The sequence below is a fragment of the Pholis gunnellus genome (genome assembly GCF_910591455.1).
Source record: "Pholis gunnellus genome assembly, chromosome: 7".
Lineage (NCBI taxonomy): Eukaryota > Metazoa > Chordata > Actinopteri > Perciformes > Pholidae > Pholis > Pholis gunnellus.
The window spans coordinates 19,582,139-19,599,727 of record NC_136533.1 but is presented as its reverse complement, the minus strand read 5'-3'; the positions used below and the strand labels follow the sequence as shown (position 1 = coordinate 19,599,727).

The following is a 17,589-nucleotide window of genomic DNA, read 5'->3' as shown; positions in this document are numbered from 1 at the left end:
GTCTCGGAGGGGGGAAACAGTTCCCAGGCCTCTGAGAACAAAACTTTCCTTTTTTTTCCAGCCTGGTGGATTGAAATGCTCCCTCACACAGCAGCAGGCCGGTCCACATGGAGACCAATGCTGCGACTCAGTGAATCAACACGCTCACTCCAAGTATGTTCACGCTATCTGACAAGTAATACTGAAACAAATGCATTTACCAAACACACGTTGGTGGACCACTGACTGCTAACCTAATTAAAAAAATAATAATTACACACATATACTGCAGAGGGGAGGGAGACATTTCAGATCATTTGCAATAATAATGATAATTTGGAACGGCAACACATCAGCAGAGTGTAAAATAAACGGTCTATGAGGGAGAGCAGCCAGGTGATAACGTCAGAAAATGAATCCTGCTCGATGGCATCCAAACAAGAATAACAGAGCAGCAGGGACTAAGCAAGTCGAGGAATGTTTTATGGTAATGAAGAGAGATGACTCACAGTTGATGTTTTGTGAAAGGATGGGCAGAGAAAAATAACTTTTTGAAAGTAATCTTCAGAATTTAACATCAACTCCTCCTTGATTTTTCAGTGTAAAACCAAACATGGAGCCTCAAATTTCTTACCATAACAGCAGAGCAGACACATCTTTGCGTTTTTACCTCTCCGCCTCCAAAACCAGTACTTGCGCCGTCGTTTCATTGTCACGTCAGTGTCTTTTATTTTGAAAAATAAAATATCAACCCACGGTCCTCTACTAATGCATATATTCAACTAATGAACAGTGTTCATCCTCACTGTGTTGTCCAGCCTGTAAGCATCACCTACCCGAGGCAACGTGCTTGAGACAGCTCCGGTAACCAGCGGCGAGGCAGTCCATCCTGTGTCCGACAGTAGATGAGAGGGAAAGTGAACGGTGAACAGCGACGGCCTAAAATACACCTCCGTTTAGTCTTTGTTCCACCCGAGAACAAAGAGGCAGAGGAGACCTCCTGACAGGACGCTATGCTGAGGCCTACTACACTCTACTGCTGAAGAGTATGAAGACAGCACTGTAGAGGAAGACAAGTCATCCAACCACCAACACCTTCACATCTTTCCGTCCTCTTGCAGATGGGATGTCCGTAATTTCGCAAAGGTGAGAAAAAAAAAGATTGGGTAACACATTGGCCCACATCTTCTTCTCTGTAAAGTTACTTCCTCAAAGTCCGCCTTGGTCCCCTCAGTGCCCAGCAAGTCTGAATTCTCGGAGCTCAGACTGAGCTTGTAAGGTACAGTAGCTTTCTGGGAAGAGCCTCGCAGGCTAACAATGCCAGTCAGGAGGGGGAACGGACACACACTTCAGTCAGGAAACAGTGTGTCGTGGCTGAAACACAGCGGGTATTTAGGCTTCTACTGGCTTGATACAGGCTAGTGAACACTGACAGTGTTTCCCAGTGTATCAGACCAAGCCGATAAGGTTTGGTGGCAAAATAAAAAATAGATTTAGTGTAAATTACAGATTCCATTAGAGTACAACCTGGCCTTGCGTGGTATGTGACACACGTACAAACACATACAGTCAACAGACTCGTTTTTTTACACATTTCCATACAAAGAGTAGCTCATTGTTAGTCTCCTGTCTTCACCTAATTGTTTTTCCAGCAGGCATAATTGGTTTGCTAATGGTCAGTGTTTCAAAAAATAAATTAAAAAACCATCATGTATTAGTGAGTCAAAATGAAATGATTAAAAAAAAGCATGATAACGTGCTTTCACATTTTTCATAGAGACAATCTAACAAAACTGATGAATGTTGATTGTTTTCTTATTGATTTGGGAGCAACAGCAGCACAACATCATACCAAGATATAGTGTATGTGGATGGTTGCTTTGTTGCAGAGGAGAACATGACTCTGCATGAGCCCACATCACACGCTGAGCACCACGGCCCACCTGCTGGTCGATGGGTGAAACATTTCTGAGCCTGTACCTCCACCTACTGGAACACTTGCAAACTGGAGCGCCACTGGCTCCCCATACAGCAAAGAATACAGTTCAAGATTCTTCTCATCACATACAAAGCCCTTCACAACCTCGCCCCTTCATACCTTTCGGACCTCCTGCACCGTCAAGCGCCCAACCGCAACCTCAGACCCACCGACGCCAACCTCCTTACCCCACCTACTCTGTCCAAGCACCGGACCTGGGGGGGACAGGGCCTTCTCCATTGCCGCCCCCTCCCTCTGGAACTCATTAATCCATTCATTGTTATTCTGGGCCTTCCCGTCTTAGAAGCGGTAGACGTGTGGACTCTGGGTGGTCAGCTGTGGAGCAGCTGATGAAATTATCATCATCTGTACGATAACGTCAACTAGCGTTAAAGAACTGCGGAACAGAGCAATAACCTTCCAGTACTGTGCATATATCACCAAGTACCATCTTACTTTCATTAAGTGTTTGTGAGTAAAATCGCTGCAGTGAACACGACTTTATTTATTCAGTCATGGTTTATTCCATATACTGCATACTGTACACAGACAAACTGTAAACAGCGATCCGATGAGAGTATCAGAGCTCACTGGAGCAGAGGAGTAACCATGGTGACTCACACACTCCAGTCACCTCACTTGGCAAATCTTCACTACCTGCACAGGGATTGTGTAAATGCTAAATACTAAGGAGGAGTCATTTTGCGTTCGTCAATATAATAAGAAGTTATGCATTAACAAAGATCGATATCCACTTGAGGAGTTGACTTTTTTTTGTTTGTTGACCTTTTGCTTTAAAGACCTCAAGAAAAAAATGCTCACAATAACCACAGTTGGCAAACGATAAAATAATTTAGGTTAAGTTGGTCATGAAGTTCAAGTGATGAAGATACATTGACAGTTTCTATGGATGCCGATTGATAGCCTCTATCGGGACAATACTTCCTCCACACAGCTTAATGTCCGGTCAATGTACAAAGAACAAAGAGGGAACAGGATATTGTAGGAAAACACAGCTAACTACAGTAGATCTATGGAAAGAAACAAATTAGTACAACAATGTAATTCCAGAGGCACTCTACACCTCTTTAAGACTGAATGAAATCACATAAACTTGAATGCAATATTGAATTAAAGCTCGTAAATAAAAATATTGACTAGTACTGCTTTAATGAACCAAATTTCACTTTGAACCAAAATATTCACATTTACTGATTAAAACAACACAAATAAACATTAGATTGATTGTTGTTTTAGTAATATGTTACCTGTATGATAATGAACCCCCCACCCCGGTCCTGAAAAAGTAATTTTTGGAATTACGCAGGAATCAATGTTTATAACTCCTACAATGGCAAATGGTTTATACTGTTGCAGAAGAAAACTGATCTAAACTAACTATAGGATAATGTTGTGAATTGTATGTACCCCCCCACCCCCCTCACTGTGTAAGTCTCTCAGTTTACATGTGTTTATTAGTAGGACAGAGAGAGAGAGAGAGAGAGAGAGAGAGAGAGAGAGAGAGAGAGAGAGAGAGAGAGAGAGAGAGAGAGAGAGAGGGCATGTACATGCGTTGATGTGATTGAAGCAGATCTGCCCATTAACTTGACCTTTTCAGGGGCCAAGACATTCATCACACATGAAGCAGTGCGTCTCATATACCCCGGAGCTGTGATTGGTGGGTACTAGTGTATATTAATGCGGTACAGCAATGCACGGCATGTAAAAAGAAATAATCTTTAAGCCATCATGAACTGGGCGACACAGGGGAGCCACTATTAACTCAAGTGAGTTAAAGCCAGCAGAGCACAGTGAGAAGGTTCAGCTCAGGATGAATGGGCACCAGTGCAGCAAAGCAATAGCAGAAGCAGTAGGCTAGCAGGCCACACAGCATCTGATTCATTCAGTCCCACTGCCTTTGTCTTAGCGGACCGAAAACAAACAGGGTCATTGTTGTCGACTAATACAGCTGTCCTCACAGTAACACCAGCTCAAACCTACAGGCCCCCGAGCTATTTGTGCTGTAAACACAAATTACATTTCACTCCACGCGTGAGTCATAATAAGATGGATACTAAGGCAAACTCGACCTCAGACAAGTGAGAGAGACGGAAACAAATCGACCTCTTTGAAGTGTATGATGATATCCAAAGCGAGTGTTGACATTTACATTGCGCTGGCAGGGTAATATAATGCAGCTCACATTCAAGGATGACTGGGCTGAAAGGACAATGGACTTGTTGACTTGCTATTTCCGAACCATTTGTTCAGGAAGAATAAATCAAAACAGATATAAATGATGACAAATCATCGTCAGCACAAATAGGACGGCCTAAAGATCCAATTTTATACTACTCCGGTGAATCTCGTGAAACAGACGCAGACGTATAACAAAATAACAGAGCAGGATCGATCCTTGGGAGTATAATACAGTCGTGGTCCGAGCGAAACGCAAGATCATTAAAGTTTGCTTTGAACCAAGTGAAACGGAATAAATGACTATTTAACTGCGGCAGAGGAAATGTTCTTATGCTTGTTTGTTTTATTCAGTGCTTTCTATTTATAAAATCAACGGAGGTTCATGTCAAGGTTCCTTTGGTTTCTACAAAAACGTCACAACAGATATGTTTACAGTAGCTCAGTAATGAAACAGTGGGACTATGCCATTCAGACTGTGGAGCACAAACAGGGGGAGGACCAGAGGAAATAGTTTCTGTAGCTGTGAGGAAGGTAAAAGCTGCACATCTATGATAGAAAACACACAATTACACAGTTCAGCCCTGCATACCTTGTTATTGACCAATGTGTAAAAAAGCATTGGAGATTCAATATATTGTACAGTATATTACCAAACATTTTAACAAATGATGATGAACACAATCTCTATAAACTTCACATAGAAGACTCCAGTATTGCTGACACACAGTGATTCACTGACTGGAATATTCTAATGTTTACCTCACTTCCTGACATATATACAGCTCATTACCTGAGAAGCGTGACTGAGGCTGACTGCTGGCAGCATGTTGTGTCTTATGAGCTGAGAGCACCTTGCCCGATCTTAACGGTGACACTATCAACCACAGGGCAAAGTTCACATCAGGCAGCCAGTATAGTGCAGTGTCCTCAGCTGCATGTTAGCACAAGCACTCCGCAGAGTTGCAAGATAAGGCGAAGCTCCCTCCTGTCTCAGTTGGTCGTGCCCAGACAGCACACACTGCAGGAGTACTGACTTGTATTTGGATCCCAGTTTTTCAGAGTATTTTATACTGATTAGTTGGACTAAATCCGGGGCAAGCTTTCAGTTACAGCTGCGCAAAGACCCATCTGGAAGCCTGTAGTGATACGGATCCCAGGACTTGTTTTTTGATCAGTCTTTTAAAGCTGAGACCCAGAACTGCACAGGGACCTGTCAGAGAATTCATCTTTGCATGTTCCTGAGAGTTGCATCCTGAGCAGAATAAGTTCTCGGACTTCCTAAGAAGCTCTGTTCTCCAGAGTGAAAAAGAAGTGCCCTCCAGCACAACAGGCTTGGGCTTGCCTTTGAAACCCTCATACCTGCCGAGCAGCCAGATAGTCAGAGGTGGTGTGTAAACAAGGGCTACACTGTAGGTGTGTTACAGTCTGGCCATTCCATGCTTTCCCAACCAGACTGACAAAAACATGACGGCTAACGCAAGACCTGTTAAAGCCATAACACTGAGTCACCCGCAGCCCAGTTAAAGACTTCACAGCCTGTAATAATCCTTCAGGTTTTTACTCATGCTGTTACTGCACAGGATAGTAAACAACATTTCCATAAATACATATTTATGTATGACAAATCACTCCAGATATATTCATCTTAATGGTATTGTTTGTTTTTGCAATAGTTTGTTTTGGAAGATGTGTCCCTGCATTCCTTAAAGTAACTCACCTGCTTCCTCTGGCTCCTCGGTGTCCAGACTGTGTTGCTTCCTGCGAAAAGCGACTCTGCTGAAGCCGTCCATTCTTTTACAAGCCGTTGGCCCTTCCAGCATTGAGATGCTAAAGTGAAACGCATTCAAAGTGACCGGAAATAACTATTAAAGAAACGCAGTACCCTCCTGACGGCAATCTCTGTAGCGCGACCTGCTGCGCGGCGGCAGCCCATGTGCGCCTGCGCGGGTCAATGAGTAACATCAAAGTAACAGCTGTACACATGTTTCGTTTGACTCGACATGTTCAACTTTTCTCTGAGCAAAGGCACCTTGATGAGGGTGTTCTCCAAAGCCCCGCCCTGAGCCCCCCTCAGTGCGTACTGGCGGTGCGTTCCTCCTTATTATTTCACCCAGACAACGTCCGTACTGTTGCTCCCTCCAACACACACACACACACACACACACACACACACACACACACACACACACACACACACACACACACACACACACACACACACACACACACACACACAAAATATGACCATTATGGATTGATGAAAATATAAATTATTTTGTTAAAAATCATGCTGATAATCTTGTGTCTGTATTGGTTGGAGATAATAAGTCACACCTAAGAGATTCCATAAAAAGTATGACCTTGTGTCACTTAACTTACTAAATTTCAGTCGTGGAAGAAGTATTCAGAGCTAATAGAGTGATACTATATTTATGTAATATATTCTAACCTACTATTTCCCTTATATTGCTATCAACAATCTACATTTGCAAAGTAACTATAACAATATTTGCCTCTGAGATGTAGTGGAAGAGAAATAGAAAGTAGCATAAAATGGAAATACTCAAGTAAAGTACAAGTATCTCAAAATTGTACTGATGTACAGTAATTCAGTAAAAGCAATTAGTTAGATTCCACCACTGCAAAAGTAAACATCCGTTCTTATTTATTCCAGGGGTTTGTCAGCAGTTGATCTAATATATATCACTGTATGTTGTTAGATATTCAGTGAAGCAGACCATGATGGGAAAGCTACCATAAGCAAAAAATGTGGCCTCATCATAGTTATTTGGATAATAGTTGAGACTGAGAAGTATTTATTATGACTGGACGTTACAGTAAAGCACATCAACTGTTGTGTGATTATTATTTTTCTTATGGTTGTGATTATAACTGATAATTACGGCTAATAGTTTGGGCATTCAAGATACGACCAAAGGGGGAAGGAAATTAAAGTGAGCCATTTAATAAGAAAAAAGCCAACTTGACGATGACTTATTACGTGTACGATACACTCAGTACCAAAACACACTGATGATCTTCTTACTATCAGATACAATAAGCTGATGTCTCCTGTTACCTCATCCTCTGCCTGCAACAGCTTTCTATCTCTGTACTGACTCAAATCACGGCCCCTTGTGCTTTAAAATAATAGTTTCTCTCGTACTGTAAAAAGTACTCTGTTTAGGGTGATGCAGAAACCAAATTATGAGGATCAATGTCTGAACTCTGGAGTTATTTTCTGTGTAGTTTGTTGATGAGATAGAGGAGAGGACACAAACAAAAGTCACATACAAATCCAAGGACAGGTCTTTTATTTACTTGTGTAACCAATTTAACACTGTTTTAAATGGAGGAGAAACTGTTAAGCCCACTGTAGTACAGCTATTGTTCTTTTTAAACCACTTTTTTTCTTTCTTTCACTGGATTAGTCTCTCTCCATCCACTGCTATATTGTGCAAGCAAACCAAGAGAGAGTTGGGTCACCAATGAGCCTGCGTGGGTTCATAAGCTACTTTTGAACCAAACATTTGTATCACTCTGTAGTTGCAAAAGTAACACACTGTTAACAAAGACAAATCCAACAAGTGTACACACAGAGAACAGAAAGAGCCCACTCATTCATTGTTGGTGTAACAGAAAGGCTTTTATCTGTCGTTCCAACACTATACTGGCTCTGTAGTTTCAGTTTATCCGTTTCATATCCATCTGGCAAAAATATGTATTCAGTGCAGTGAGGAGAACATGAACATTAAAGACATTAATATGAGGGTATAAAGACTGAGAAATGGGACTTCAATTATGCAACAAACTTCACGCATGACACCCATCTCAGACAGACTTAGCCCCATTCCTCTACGATCGAAACAATCTTGATTGTGTCCCCGTTTTGGGGAGACACTCTTGCTGTCTTATGTTTCTTGTGAGCCTGCTGGTTAGTTCATGGTCGCAGAAATGGTTGAAAGATTGAGTAAATCGTAATCAGATCAATCTACGACCGGAACTAATGTATTGCTATAATGCATAGTGCATAATTGTGCTTGGACTGACCTGCATACTGTTTGAAGGAAGCATGTAGGGACAGCTGAGCATAGGATGACAGACAAGAGTAGCTTGGGATGTTGAAAATGTCAATTCTGTCACTCTCAACAGGAGGAGCCAGGGGTGATAATAGCAGTTTTCTGGGGTTGTGGCCAATACAGTGAAAGAGCTTTACACTTTATTGGGAGAATACAGTGTTGACATGACAGTGACGGTAACTCTAGAAGAGGCCCACCTTTGGGGAACCCTCTGTCCTTAACTAATGTTGAAAAGATGGAGGTCAGTTCACTCACTTAAACCTGTGCAATTCAAAAGGCAAAAACCCAGGCCAACAGCCCTAGTCCTGATCTCAAACTCTCAGTCTCTCGTCTATCTCGGTCTCAGAAGAGATCTGAGCTACGTAACAGACACAACCATGTCACTAGAGTCTGATGTAAAAGTAAATACAAATAATAGGAGGTATAAAATAGTCATTTCTGTATGCTCATGATTTGCAAAAACAAAAAAAAATCTCAGTATAAAAAGTAACAACCTAAGAAAGACTAGTGACGTAAGAAAGGTAGTTGAAATCCACCAATCATCACAACAACAAACAAAATTCATGCAATAAAATGTTTACCTTCATTAGTCTGTTTGCAACATCAAACCGAACTCCTACTGTTTGTAAATGTTTTGATAATTATACGATTTTAAGATTACTAAGATTTTAAGTGGCATATAGTTTTGGTGAGGCAAGTTTTAAACCTGTTCACTAGACCAGAAAGAACTTTTACAGTTCTGGTTGTGGGTGCGTTGGTTTTCCTTTGTCCAGGAGTACCGGCCATGTTCAGTAGGGAATGTGTTCAATTGTCTGTGATCACAGAAGTCCTCTCCACAGCAGTAAAACACGTGTTGATTTCCATATTGAGGAATGACTAACAAACACAGAAAAAAAAGCATTCCAGTAATAAACATCCCAGAACTTGTCACAAATCAAAATGTAAATAAATAATCAATAGAGCGAATAAATTACAAATAAATACAAATACAAATAGGGGAAAAATATTCCCGTGATTTGTCGCTTCAGTTCAGTCCTTTCCAGGATGTCGCATCCAGAGAAGAAGAGCGTGTCTTGCTCTTCTTCTGCGACCCATGTAACCAGGAGGCCTCCAGCTGAGGGCGGGACCATGTAGCGCTAAGGAGGGGGGGGTCAAAGAGTCCAGTAAGCACCAGGTGGGACCGCTAGGTTGGGGGAAGTTTTAGTGAGGGAACCCCCATCCAGAGTGTCTCTGTCTCTGTATGACTCCTTCCAGACCGAGGCCAGAGTCTGGCCTGGAGCAGCGAGGTTAGGTGCCGGGGGGATGCGGTTGCTGGGCCAGACAGGTACGAAGGTCGCAGGGGGAGAGAAGGCTACTGCTACTGGACAGGACTGTGCCGTGTTCCTGGAGGTCTGCCAAAAATTTAGGACTGTAAGAATGCAGAGAGACAAGAGAGGAGAATTAATAAGATTGAGTGAAAAAGACTACCGACCGACAGGGGAACAGTTGTTGGAAGAACGAGGTTACACAAAATCAACAAACAAAAATGCAACATGTGACGAGGGCAAAAAGGCTTTTTGGGATATACACAAACCAAACATGGCCTCAGATCTGTCAGCAGTTTCCTAGTTGCCTTGTATGAATGTCTCGGTCCATTGACAAAAATAAAGATGGACAACTTGTTGCCCAGTCTGTAGGTTAACTCAAACACTGGTGCACATCCAAAGTTAACCTTGAACTTTGAAACAACATGCTTATTTTAATATATATCTATATTTAAATTGCAATTACAAAAAGTAGAATTGTTATTAAATATATCCAGTTCAAGCGCGCATAGAATACTACAATGCAAAACTCAACAAGCAAATAAGAAGCTAATGTAAAGTGTAAAAATTGAGAGCATTCAGGACCATTTATCTTCTACAGATACAGGTGTGCAACCAACAGAAGATGTGTGCATTGAGTAGAATGTGACCGGCGTGCTCATGATGGATGGATGGACAAATAGGTAGATGTCAATGAGCCTGTACTACTAGCAGGTTGCACAGCTTGTTACCTGCGGGCTAGGGAGGCTCTCCGTCGCCTTAGTTGTGGGGAGAGTGACGGTACTGAGGCAGCAGGCTGCTGACAATCTACAAGAAACTGATAAATTAGACAGATATACAGAGAGGTGACACTCCGGGTTAGACAAAGGGACAGAGAAAACACGGAGGACAAGACAGGTGAAGATCTTGTCAGAGACTACTACTGGTTTGCGGCTATACGATAACACGTTTACATAATGTAGGGGATAATCCTCCTCATTTCGTTTCTCTTGGATAAGAAATGTGATTCTCCTGCTGTGGAAATCAGTGTTTCACTATGTCAATGATCGACTGCCTGTCAATTACGGTATATGCCTGCATAGTGTGAAGGTAACTAAACCAGTCTCATCTGAACACATTGACAGGGCCAGTCTCTCCACCACTAGACAATCAGCACTGGAGGTGGAAACAAAGAGACACAGACATGAACATATTTACACACGCACACACACACGTAAAGAATCCAATATATTGATTTGTACAGCACAAAGAAGAGAAGGACACACACAGTGGATATACTGCTGAACAATCCAGTCCGGCTTAACACCTGCTGCTCAATTATATTCATGAACTCCACCAGTCATGCTCGTCTGTTCCACTTACAAGTAGTTTGTTTATGTGGCGTTGTGTTCTCCTAAAATGTTGTTTATGCTGTTTCGCTTATGCTATATTCTGTATGATTATCTGAGGTAGGACAAAGGAGAGAGAGAGAGAGAGAGAGAGAGAGAGAGAGAGAGAGAGAGAGAGAGAGAGAGAGAGAGAGGTCGAACAGCATTTGACAGGAAAGAGAATGGAAATGTTTTAAAACACTGCTATCTGGTGGAGAAAACTGGGAATACTGTGAGAGAGGTTTATGGAGAAATGGATCTAGTTTATCCTCCTCTGCTTTTCTTTTTGGATACAACGCACGGGCCAGGTGATTAGGTGAACTAAGGGACAGTCACAAAGGAGGTTGAGGCACAGAGAGGAGGTCTGACTTGTTTCCAAATTACTCTGGACAACATATTAATAACCAAGTAACACACTTTAAGCCTGTCAAATGCTTTTTGACCGAACGTTAAAATGCGACAAAATAGGCATGCAAGAATGAACTGGAGGAAATATAATTTACAACATATAATAGTTTTATGGAATAGAGTAGTTAAATAACATTTCAATAAAAATGTAACAAATAATCATTATCACATGTATTAACGGAGTCTGCCACAGGGAGGTGCTGTATGCTGAAGCAGAGGCTGCAGCCATTGTTTTTGCTTGGTTTTCACTTTGAAACACTTCCCAGTGCTCTAAGAGATGGATACTTAATGTCACATTTTATGGTGCAGAGAAAGACGCCTGATGTTACATTCATAAGGTGGTCATTAGAAAAGTATATGCAGTCCAACCTTAACAATAAGAAAAAAGCTGCTGAGTGCTGTTTTGAGGATGGAGCAAGCTGTCAGGGGCTCCTTCTTCCTGAGTGTTGCTGCATGTTCAAACCACAGACATGGGAAACCAGTTTTCCTCCCCTCTGTGTCCCACATAATCCAGTGGCTTCTGTGAACTGTGTACATAGTGGATATCGGTGCTGGGTGTGGGGGTGTTGATGCGGTCATCGCCTTCGTCGAATGTGAGGAGACACTGAGCCGGGGCTACCGCCGCTGTGGGATGGGGACGGTCGACCTAACTCTTGTCTCGAATAAATCAGTCGTCTGAACTCTAAGGTTAGCCGCTCAGGGTCTGCCATGTTGGGTTGGAGGCCGAGAGGGAAACTGACATTCGGTGGAAAAGTTAAAGCTGAGGTCTGGATTGTTTCAGAAAGTGTGTCTGAAGTCCACGCGGACATGGACGGACAGACGGTTAGTTCTACAGAGGGATGACTACTGAGGGTCAGGGAGGTGTGGGTGGTGATAATGGAGGGGCTGTGGAGCCTGGTGGGACTGGAGGGAGCCGTGAAGGCGCCTCTGCCACTTACTTTGGGCGGGCTGCTTCTAATCTTGGGCACTTTAGCGCCGCGGCCACGGAGAACCTGCTCGTCGTCAAACTCCAGATCCTCCAGCCGTTGGGTCAAGGCCAGTTTCTGCTGGATGGCCATACGGAGGAGGGAGTTCAACGTCTTTTTCTCGTCCTCTGCTGCCGCCAGCTGCCTCTGCATCTCATCCAGCTGAGTAACGTACTCATCACATCTATAGAGAGAGAGAGAGAGAGAGAGAGAGAGAGAGAGAGAGAGAGAGAGAGAGAGAGAGAGAAGGGTACAGAGGGAAGAAACACAGATTCAGCCTGTATCTATTTATATTTTAAGGAATGTTTACATTTTCACTTTTGCAGCTGAGAAGCATTAATACTTCCCCTCTCACCTTGTGGCAAACATGGCCCTGAGAGACGAGAAGGTGGCGGCATCTTCTTTCAGAGCCTTCAGCTCGTTCCTCAGCTTCATCATGGTCTCTGTCACCATCGTCTTTTCATTCTCGTACTTGCTCTTCAGATTTGCCAGTGCACCCTCTGCTGTCTGCAGTGAGGATAGTGTAACATTATATTACAGTTCGTTGGTCTCATTCAGATCTCTGACACAAAAAAGACAATTGATAGGTTTCTTTCAGTTTGCATATGTGGCACATTAAGTACGAAGTAAAATTCTCTTTCACCTGTTTATTGGCCTTCAGCACTAGCCTGAGCGTGGCTATCTGCTCTCTCTTGGTACTGAGCAGGGACTTCAGTTTGAGGATCTCCTCCAAGCACAACTCCTTGTCCTTGTCAAGCATAGGCGCCAGCTCCCTAGCTGCGGCCCTCTGCCTGGACAGCTGCAGCGAGCGGTCCACAGCCCTCTGCAGGTGTTTGATCTGGTCTCTGATGATGGCGTTCAGGTTGTAGATGTTCATGGGCTCCTTCCGCAGGTCCCCACCGGCCTCTGAGGGCCCTGGGGATGGGCAAGGAGAGACTGTGATGACTGGGGAGCCCGTGGGGTTGCGGGTGGGGCTGCTGTGACAGGAGTCCACTGTGTTGGGCGTTGTCTCGTTGTGATGGGCGTTCCTGGACGGGGACTCCATGGGACTGCGCGGGGGCTCGGAGGAGCAGGCTGCGGATGCAGCGGCGAGGCGTCGGGCCAGGCGAGGCGACAGCAAAGCCCGATGGTCGTCGGAGCCCTTCAGGCTGCCGTTGCGTGTGACCCGGCTCTGGCGGAAGTAGTCCAGCATGACGCGGTTGGGTGTCTCATTGTTGCACAGACAGACGTGGTGGTAGAGCTGTGCCAGTTCCTCGCTGAAGGTTACCAGCTCATCCTGTGCTGCATTCAGCATGCCCTGGCTCTCAGTGGCTGTGCACGCGGCCGCTCGCAGCTCTGTCTCCAGGCTCGCCACCCTCTCCCTGCTCTCACGGTAACTACACTCCAAATGGGTCACCTGCGTGGAAGAAATGAGTTGGACATTTGCAACATCACAGGGTGCAAAACAACTGAGTTGAGGCTAATATCGTCCAATAAAAACAATGCAGTAATGACAACATGCATGTAAGTAATAATGACAAACCTGTTCACTTGGTGCCGGGAGCCTGTCGTCACCGTGGCTGTCCCCCTGCCCCTCCACGGCCTGGTTGTACTTCTCCTTCAGGGCCTTGAGCTCTGCTTTCAGGTCGATCACCTCCGTCACCGCCACCTTGTACTTGCACTCCAGGATCTCGAAGCCGTGGATATCGGGATCATGGTGACCATTGGCTGGTGGTGAGAAGGAGCCACCGTCAGGTTTCTCACTCTGCTGTGGGTCATCGAGCTCTTTGCCTCCATTGAGACATTTCAAGCCGTTGACGTGCTCCGTGAGGCGATGGACCCGCTCGTTCTGCTCGGTCAGGGCGCCCTGAGTGTGCTGCAGCTGGGTTTGCGACTCTTGCAGGTTCATGAGCAGCGTCGACTTCTCGCGCTCCACCTGCAGGACAGGAGACACATGAGAGGCAGTCAAGACAATGAGCATGCTGCATATATGTTTGATGAGACACGTGTTCATAAAACCAAAGCCCAAGGCCTTTATATATTCTTATATAAGACCGCATTAATGTGTTCTGTCATGTTAACAGATCAAAGTTATTTAACCTGCAGCATTATTTAGGGGCCACTGATAAAAGCTACAGAATAGCAGTTACGCAAATGTGCAATCAGTATGACCTGCATAACTCAGAGAAAGATACTGTTCCATGCAGCCATCATTATTCGGCAGCAATTGAACAAACACAAGCAAATCATGGACTAACAATGTATCGTATCAATTGACCTGCATTTCCGACTGTACAAAGGTACGTAGTGCGGGTTGCTTGACTCAAAAACTGTTAGTAAAGACATCGGGAACTAAAATGAGTTAGCTGTTTAGTTGCTTCTTGTGGAGTGTGCCCCCCAGCGCTGAAAGGGTAAAACTTTATTGATCCATCTCTTCGATCGCCAAAGTAAGTACAATACGAGTAATTGTATGTTCTTTATATATTGAGAAAGAAAAATCAACTGGCAAATTAGAAGCCTGATGCTGCTGGCGTTTAACATCTTTACCAGAATAATCTACATGAAAGAGAAAATTGATTAGTGAGTAATTGGGTTTACGGAGAAAGCCCCACTGCTAATATAGCAGCTATTAATCTAATTGTGTATTTCCCTGAGGAGCTCAGCTAGGGGCAACAATGAACAGTAATGACTTGATTAGATTTTAGCATGAATCTGATCTACCTTTGATTTTTATGTATTCCTCTTGTGAGAGGTGCCTGTTCACGAGTGTGTGTTGCATTCGGGTGAGAAATACAGTATACTTTATTATATAAACCCTATATTTATACTCTGTTCATGGAAATAGCTTCTCACAATGCTAAGTTTGAGCTAGTTGTGATATAAATGTATAAATACACGGTGCCGGTGGACAAAAAACTTTGTATGATATTTTCTCTCCTTCTTTGGGTGTCACTTCCCAGTCAGGCCTCTATGTCTGTCCCCTTGTCTCTAAAGTAAAAGCAGAATATTGTCGGTTTCTGTCTCTGTATTGCCTCTGCGTCTGCTCCCTGTGCCTGTTGGATGCTAATCACCCTGACAGGGCTCCCTATGGCACACGCAGCCGCGCTGCCTCTACTGCTCAACGTTTTTTTGCTTTGCCGTGTTTCAACTTCATCACTCCCACCACGACATTAGCGCATATGAGAGCATACATTATATAACACATGATATGCAGTTCATCTGGGCATGGACGTAGGCTCTAATTATGTGTGGTCTTTCACTTTCAAAACAATGATTGAATATGTGTTTCAGCTGACGCTAGACAAGTGATAAGACGACTCATTCTCTCCACTAAAAACTGTGGATCAATAAATGGCCTTGGGGTTAGCGGTGGTTGCAGCTTTAAAGCGACTAAAATCTTCCAGACAGTAACTCGACACATAACCAATATGACGTTCAAGTGGCGTCAATGCTGACCTTGAAAATAACATTCAATGATACGAAAGGGCTGAACAAAACACGCGTCAACACTGGTGGTTTTACTTGGGTTATTCTGGGTAATTTAATTTACTGTGTGGGATTTATTGCTATGTTTTCTTTAGACCCACCTGCAGCAGCTGCTGTTTGACCTTCTGCATCTCCGACAGGTTGAGCTCACTGAACAGGTCTGGTCCTTCTCCTTTCCGGCTCGGTCGGTAGTCCCCGTTCATCTTAGCCGATCCGGTGCCCGCGTGAACGTGGCCGTTGCGGCGATTGCTGTCCTCATTGTTGCCGTTGGCAGCAGGGATGGCGCTGCCGTTGGTGCCGTTGGTCTCCTCGGGGAACTTGAGGCCCTCAACGCCAGTGACAGTGAGCGCCAGATGGGCCCCTGCTCCGTAGACACTGTCGCTCAGGCTGATGTGGTGGGCCAGTTCCTTCCTCAAATTGTTCTTCTGCTCACGCTCACTCTTGAGGGCATCCAAGGCCTCCTCCAACTGTCCCTCAGAAATGTCCTTCAGACGTAATGCGTCTTCCAGCTGACTGTTGAGCAGAACAGTCTCCTCCTCTAGTACCTTGATTTCATGTTTCAGTCCCTCGTACTCCACCTGAGGAACAGCAGGAACAAGAAAGAAAGAGTAGACAACATTTAATTGAAAATACTTGATTACATTCTAAAGCATTCTGTTTGTTAAGGATTTGATGGGCCAATACTTGGTCACACCGGAGGGCACACAAGGAAGGTGTGAGTAAAATAAATTAGCAGCAGACAAGTTAAGAAATGAAATGAATTAAGTGTTTTTTCCCCTTTAAACTCTTTGTTTAAAAATGAAAATATTTTTAGAGCCATATAAAAACAAGCTTGATGATGTGGTAAAAAAAAAAAATGTATTCATTATTTTTTATTTGGTTACAAAGTAGGTAAAGGCTTTCGTTTTCACACCTGTCACTTATTTAGATGTAATCTTTAGAGTAAGATCAACAATATCAAAGTCTTACATCACATGATATATGACGTTAATCTACTGCAGCACAGGTATTAGACAGAAAGTGAATGAAGCCCACACAGACACTGTATGACTGTGTAATTGGACAAGGGATACTGTAGCACCGTAAGGCAAATAAAGGATGATGAGCAACACGCTGAGAGCGCTGTTTGACTCAGTGCATCCTGGAAGGGGACCACATTCCAAGGTGGTTTTGGAAGTGATTTGGGAAACTGAGCGTGAGTCATTCATCTCCACTGAGAAGGGGCTTGGCGTCACATCATTGAAGGCTATGACACATCTGCATGAGGCAGATTTGCTGGTGTGGGGTGTTATTGAGAAGTTAGTCGAATGAGTCGATACTAACCTGGCTCTGCTTGAGCGTAGACACCAGTTTCTGCAGCGTGATGTTCTCCTCCTCCAGCTCTGTGTAATCCTGAAGCAGCCTGGTCTCTCTGAACTTGTACTCCTTGACCTCTTCCCTCATCCGGCTCCTCTGTAGCTCCAGTATCTCATTACTCTGAAACAAAGAAAAACGGGATGTAAAAAAGAAAAGCAGGGGGAGAGAGATGGGTTCAATGAGGAGGAAAAAAGACTGGAAGTCAGTTTATAACCTAAATCTATGGTATAACTGACACATACATACAGAAAGTATTATAACTCATACATACTTATAGTCTACACTCTCAGACCCATACTGTACATACTTCTCTCTGATAGCACGAGGATACAAACGTTTATCAAACTATTTCATTATCTTAAATGCAATGAGTCAGCACGTTCAGACTCTCAGAAATATCCTTATTTCGGTTCACCTGCTGAGCACAGAAACATGAGCATCTGCTGGACCAGATAAAGTGTCGGTGAGAGGAATGCACCGGCCACAGAA

General features: G+C 43.9%; 2 protein-coding genes across 7 annotated transcripts in view; both read right to left on the bottom strand.

The window, feature by feature from the left end:
• The window catches only part of fgd4a (FYVE, RhoGEF and PH domain containing 4a), a 45,404-nt gene extending 39,375 nt beyond the window's left edge, over positions 1-6,029 (bottom strand). For 2 of the 4 annotated variants that reach the window (XM_079162463.1, XM_079162464.1), the window contains exon 1: positions 5,874-6,024. In XM_079162463.1, coding sequence (XP_079018589.1) covers positions 5,874-5,976 — 103 coding nt within the window. In that variant the 5' untranslated portion in view covers positions 5,977-6,024. Of the gene's footprint in view, positions 1-815; positions 926-5,873 lie in introns of those variants that run through there. The other 2 variants (XM_079162467.1, XM_079162466.1) reach the window with 2 other exon arrangements.
• Positions 6,030-9,522: 3,493 nt separating this feature from the next.
• Positions 9,523-17,589, bottom strand: part of bicd1a (bicaudal D homolog 1a) — a gene marked incomplete at both ends in the record, with an annotated part of 28,615 nt that continues 20,548 nt past the window's right edge. The window contains 8 exons of one of the 3 annotated variants that reach the window (XM_079162956.1): positions 9,523-9,643; positions 10,271-10,356; positions 12,253-12,463; positions 12,635-12,786; positions 12,923-13,675; positions 13,802-14,194; positions 15,846-16,322; positions 17,068-17,220. In XM_079162956.1, coding sequence (XP_079019082.1) covers positions 9,523-9,643; positions 10,271-10,356; positions 12,253-12,463; positions 12,635-12,786; positions 12,923-13,675; positions 13,802-14,194; positions 15,846-16,322; positions 17,068-17,220 — 2,346 coding nt within the window. Of the gene's footprint in view, positions 9,644-10,270; positions 10,357-11,889; positions 12,464-12,634; positions 12,787-12,922; positions 13,676-13,801; positions 14,195-15,845; positions 16,323-17,067; positions 17,221-17,589 lie in introns of those variants that run through there. The other 2 variants (XM_079162957.1, XM_079162955.1) reach the window with 2 other exon arrangements.